Source organism: Jaculus jaculus, chromosome 14 (assembly GCF_020740685.1).
Source record: "Jaculus jaculus isolate mJacJac1 chromosome 14, mJacJac1.mat.Y.cur, whole genome shotgun sequence".
NCBI lineage: Eukaryota > Metazoa > Chordata > Mammalia > Rodentia > Dipodidae > Jaculus > Jaculus jaculus.
The window spans coordinates 9,333,669-9,339,078 of NC_059115.1; the positions used below are offsets into that span (position 1 = coordinate 9,333,669).

At 61.7% G+C, this 5,410-nt stretch overlaps 1 protein-coding gene across 4 annotated transcripts; it reads left to right on the top strand.

Annotated features, from left to right (window-relative positions):
• Positions 1 to 203: 203 nt before the first annotated feature.
• Positions 204 to 5,172, top strand: Zbtb45 (zinc finger and BTB domain containing 45). 4 transcript variants are annotated; one of them, XM_004672892.3, is made up of 3 exons: positions 204 to 425; positions 2,106 to 3,417; positions 4,916 to 5,172. In XM_004672892.3, exons 1-3 carry the CDS (start codon positions 207 to 209, stop codon positions 5,170 to 5,172), a joined length of 1,788 nt encoding a protein of 595 aa, XP_004672949.3. In that variant the 5' UTR covers positions 204 to 206. The 4 variants fall into 4 exon arrangements, with proteins under 4 accessions (XP_004672949.3, XP_044989353.1, XP_044989354.1 ...); XM_045133418.1 differs by lacking the exon at positions 4,916 to 5,172 and adding an exon at positions 4,578 to 4,900; XM_045133419.1 differs by lacking the exon at positions 4,916 to 5,172 and adding an exon at positions 4,561 to 4,610.
• Positions 5,173 to 5,410: the final 238 nt, after the last annotated feature.

The window sequence follows — 5,410 nt, forward strand, 5'->3', positions numbered from 1 at the left end:
GGCCGCGGGGAGCCAGCCTGAGCGCCCTCTCCTGCCCCGCTGCACGCCGGGGGCGTGGCCGGCCCACAGATTGATTGATAGCTCACGTCCCGCCCCTCCGGTTACCAGGGCGACTCCGGAAGTGTGCTCACGCCCAAAGATTCCCGACGCCCCCCCCCCCACCCCCCCCAGCCACCCTACAGCTTGAGACTTTGGTTCCCATTCTGATGAAAACCGAAAATGTGGTCCCACGGCGGACCTATTTCCCCCGCCCACCCCGCACTAGAAACACCGGAAGCGTGCTCTCGGATTGTGGTTCGGTCGGCGTGGTGGTGGACCTCGGCCTTCGGTTCCGCGTGGGTCGCGGCCCGGAAGTGCGGCCTTCAAGTTGGGCGAGGAGCAGGAGGCGGCCACTGCAGGGCCTGGTACCTGAAGAGGAGTCGGAGGTGGGGGTCGGATAGGCCTCCCCCTGCCGTATAGCCAGAGGGGAGGTCGGGACGTGCCAGCGGTGGGGCGCCCACGTGGGCGCTCGTAGCAGACGCGAGGGGGCGCTGCAGGATCGGGGCAGTGGGCGGAGGCGGGAAAAGCCTGGGTTTCTGGTGGCTGCACGGGGTGCAGTCGTGTGGGGCCCGAGGGTGGGCTCCGGGCTCGAGGGTACAGAGCGAGCCATGGTATAGGATAAGAAGCAAGGTGCCTGGAGCAAAGTGCACGACGTGGGCGAAGGCTTGGCAACGAATATGTTGCCCTAGATGTGGGAGGTGCCTTTGTTCTGAGGGCGTCTAAGAAGGCCCTGCTGCACTGGGCGAGGAATGGAGCCCTGCGGGGAGGAGGGGAGGTTGATTTGAATGAGGGGTTCAAGCCCCGTGGGGTGGTACACAGGTTGGAGAAGGTCTGGCAGAAGCTGGTGCAGGGAGCTTGACTTGTTTTGCTTGAGGAATTAATTAATTCATCACCGTAGAGGGACCGATCTGCTAGTTCTAAGCATGTTCCCTCTGGCTGCTCTGTGGGGAAAGGCCCGTGGCGGAGATGTGGAGGGAATAAGGTGACTTCACCAGTCCAGGTCACTGGTAGCTGGCAATATATGTGAGATAAACCGGGAGAAAGGGAAGGGACTAGCTTCAGGAAAAAGAAGGAAATTTTTGCCTAAGGAGCCTGACGTGTTGAATCTGTAGAGTTGTGGGTGTACAGACAGGATTTAGTGGGGCTCCACTTAGTGGTGATGGCGCCCTGGATAACACAGTTTGGTGCACAGGTAACAGGGTATACTTTGTTTCTTAATGCTTTCCCCTAGACCAGAAGTGTGTGCAGTCTGAGCAGAGTATAAGGGAAGCAGGTCCACAGAGCTGGAGTCACCTACTTGCTTGGTGAAATGGCACATCCTAAGATTCCAAGTCTCTTGCAGAATACCTAGCCTTTCCAATGCATGAAGGTGGGCAGTGCTCTCACATTCATGAGAAGGGAATTGCTCTACCACGCTGGAAAGAGTCTGCCGCTCCTTCACGTGACTTGGGCAGGGTCAAAGACCCTGGGTATTTACGCCACGCCCACACCAAAGAGCCTCTCAGGCCTCAAGAGATGCTAAAAAAGAGGGCTGGAGGGCCTTGCCACGTCCTTCCTTTAGTACAGGCCACACTAATCATTCTGATAGGAGGCAGGCCTGTGTGTGAGGAGTTGGATAGGCATCCCAGAGGGGAGGCTGGGGCATGCCAGACAAGGGATCTAGGCCCAGGATCCTTGAAGCTGGGAGCAGAGCTAGAATGTGTGCTAGCCTTGTGGGAGCGGCACCTCTGGAGTGAGGGGGGGTCACATGTTTTGTACTGGGGATAGGGTCTGAGATGGGCTGCTGGGGAAGAGTAGGATTGGCAGGTCTGGGTATATGTTACGCCCTTCCTTTTTTGTTTGTTTTTTTTTTCAAGGTAGGGTCTCACACTAGCCCAGGCTGACGTGGAATTCAGTATGTAGTCTCTCTCAGGATGGCCTCGAACTCATGGCGATCCTACCTCTGCCTCCCTGAGTGCTGGGATTAAAGGCGTGCGCCATCACGCCTAGATGTTACGCCCTTCCTTGCTAAGAGTGGAATCCTTAGCTGACCTTGCTGCTGCTCTGACTTCCTCATTCCCCCGCAGATGGCAGCAACAGAGGCAGTACACCATATCCACCTGCAGAACTTCTCTCGCTCGCTCCTAGAGACCCTTAACGGGCAGAGACTGGGCGGGCACTTTTGCGACGTGACGGTACGCATCCGTGAGTCTTCGCTGCGGGCCCATCGCTGCGTGCTAGCCGCCGGCTCGCCCTTCTTCCAGGACAAGCTACTGCTGGGTCACTCCGAGATTCGCGTGCCGCCCGTGGTGCCCGCGCAGACAGTGCGCCAACTGGTCGAGTTCCTCTACAGCGGCTCGCTCGTGGTAGCCCAGGGCGAAGCGCTGCAGGTGCTCACGGCCGCGTCGGTGCTTCGCATCCAGACGGTCATCGACGAGTGCACGCAGATCATCGCGCGTGCCCGCATCCCTGGCACCTCCGCGCCCGCGCCCCTGCCCGCGCCCGTGCCCCCTCCGCTTGCACCCGCGCAGCTACGCCACCGCCTGCGCCACTTGCTGGCCGCGCGCCCCCCGGGTCACCCTAGCGCCGTGCACAGCCGCAAGCAGCGCCAACCTGCGCGCCTGCAGTTGCCCGCGCCCCCAGCCCCGATCAAAGCCGAGGGCCCCGATGCTGAGCCAGCGCTGCCCACGGCCCCTGAAGACAGAGGTGAGGAAGACGACGAGGAGGAGACCGATGAAGAGACCGACGCTGAGGATGGCGAAGGTGGAGGCCCGGGTGAGGGCCAGGCGTCCTCTTTCCCCGACTGTGCAGCTGGCTTTCTCACCACGGCTGCCAACAGCGTGCGCGAGGACCCCCCTGTGTCCACTGGCCTCGCTGACTATGGTGGTGCCGGCAGAGACTTCCTTCGAGGGACTGCAGTGGCCGAGGATGTATTCCCAGATAGCTATGTGTCCGCTTGGCATGAGGAAGATAGCGCTGCCCCGGAAAGTTGTCCCACAGAGACCCCTGCTCCTCCTCCCCCTCCCGACTGCGCCCTGGCTGGGCCTCGTCCATCTGGCATGAAGACCCAGGGGCCGCCTGTGGCCCTCTTCCCCTTTCACCTTGGTGCCCCGGGGCCACCCGCGCCAACCCCTCCTGCCCCATCGGGACCAGCACCGGCACCCCCACCGGCCTTCTACCCCACGCTCCAGCCTGATGTGGCGCCCAGTGGTCAGCTGGGAGAAAACCCGGTCCCACCTGCCGCTTCTACCACTGCCCCCTCAGGCACAACTGTGCGCACCCCCCGTGCCGGTGCCGGTACCGGTACCAGTACCGAGCAACCCGCCTATGAGTGTAGCCACTGCCGCAAGACATTCAGCTCTCGGAAAAACTACACGAAGCACATGTTCATCCACTCCGGTGAGCCGGGGATGGGAGATGGGAGGAGACCACCTGTACTCCCTCTGAGCCCCTTGGTCATTGGAAATTAACTTTCTAAGGGGAGTGGGACACTGGTGAAGTTTTGTTGCTCTTTGGTACCAGGAAGCCTGGAAATTTGCCCCACCTGTAAAGAGGTTGGGGAGTAAGAGCCTGCCCAGGGTCTCTAGAGGGTTGGTCCTGGCTTGGGGTGGGCCGAAGGGATGGAACTTTGATGGGAGGCTGTGGTGGCGTGGGGATAACGGGGAAGGAAAGGTGGGTTCGCTGGCCCACGGAAGGCATGGAAAGCCAGCACAGGTGGCTTGTTGAGGGCCCGAGACCAGGAGGGGAGGAGGAAAACATGGCATGGGGAATGCATTCCTTCCCTCTGCTTTTGGCCTTGCTAGGGGAATTTGTGCAGGGTTCAGGGTAAGTGAGAGCGGGAGGTGACACGGGGAGATGCGTCCTGAGGTGGTGTGAATGCCCCGGTGCAGAGTATTTCCCGCGGGCTGGAGTGGCCGCAGCGGTACAGAAAGCTAGAGCCTGTGAGCCGGCAGAAGTAGCCATTTTCAAGAAAACTGAAAACTTGACTGGAAGGCTCTGAGCCTGAACTGGTGGGGTTTGTGTGTGTGTGTGTGGGGGGGGAGGTTATTCGGGCAGGAACTTGGGGCTTGACTGAGTGGCCCAAATGGGGAAGCCATCAGCATTCTGAGCTGGGGTGTGACCGGAAGGACACATGTGCCTTGGCTAAGCTCAGGAATAAAGGGAGCTGGGTGGCCTGTGGTCTTGGGGGACATCCCCCTGCTCCGACCCCAACAGGCACTTCTGTGTCTGAGACAGGCGTTTTGTCAACACCCGATTGAGTCTAGGCCCATGCACAGCCTGCCTCTCCCAATCCAGCTCACTGTCACCACCATAAGGGAATCTGGGCGGCTGGGGCTTTCCTTGTGAAAGGTGCCGGTCCTTGCTGTACTAACCCCAGAAAAGAAGATAGCAATCTGGGCGTAGGGAGTTTGGAGGCCAAAGTCTGGGTCCCAGTGTCTCCCTGTGTCAGGCCAAGGGTGGGCCGGGGGAGAAATGAGTGGGATCCTGAAAGCAGTGGATGTTGTTCCAGACAGGCAGGGTTGCTTTTTTTCCCTTCTCAAGGTAGGGTCTCACTCTAGCCCAGGCTGGCCTCGAGCTCACAGCGGTCCTCCCACTTCAGCCTCCTGGGTGCTGGGATTAAAGGTGTGTGACAGACACCACATCCGGTAGGGTTGCTTTCTTGGGTACCTGTTAAGATTTGGGGGCCCCTGCACTGCAGTGGCATCACGAAATGAGGGTACGGGTCCGGGGGCGGGAACTCGCTGCAAAGTAGAATTTCAGAGTGGTTTCCCTAACAAGAAAAAGGGTCCCGCAGTTAGGAAGAGGGCAAGAGGGCGGAGACAGGACTCCCTGCCGGGGACCAGCTCCTGGGAGGACAGGCGGGCCTGACACTCGCGGCCCACCGTGTCGTCCGCAGGGGAGAAGCCACACCAGTGCGCAGTCTGCTGGCGATCCTTCTCGCTGCGCGATTACCTGCTCAAGCACATGGTGACGCACACCGGCGTCCGCGCCTTCCAGTGCGCGGTCTGCGCCAAGCGCTTCACGCAGAAGAGCTCGCTCAACGTGCACATGCGCACGCACCGGCCCGAGCGCGCGCCCTGCCCGGCCTGCGGCAAGGTCTTCTCGCACCGCGCGCTGCTGGAGCGCCACCTGGCCGCGCACCCCGCGCCCTGAGCGCCCCGCGCCCTGAGCGCCCCGCGCCCTGAGCGCCCCGCGCCCTGAGCGCCCCGCGCCCTGAGCGCCCCGCGCCCTGAGCGCCCCGCGCCCTGAGCGCCCCGCGCCCTGAGCGCCCCGCGCCCTGCGGCAAGGTTTTCTCGCACCGCGCGCTGCTGGAGCGCCCCCTGGCCGCACACCCCGCGCCCTGCCCCTCTCCAGCCCCTCTCCCCGCGTGGACGGGGGGGGGGGGGCGGTC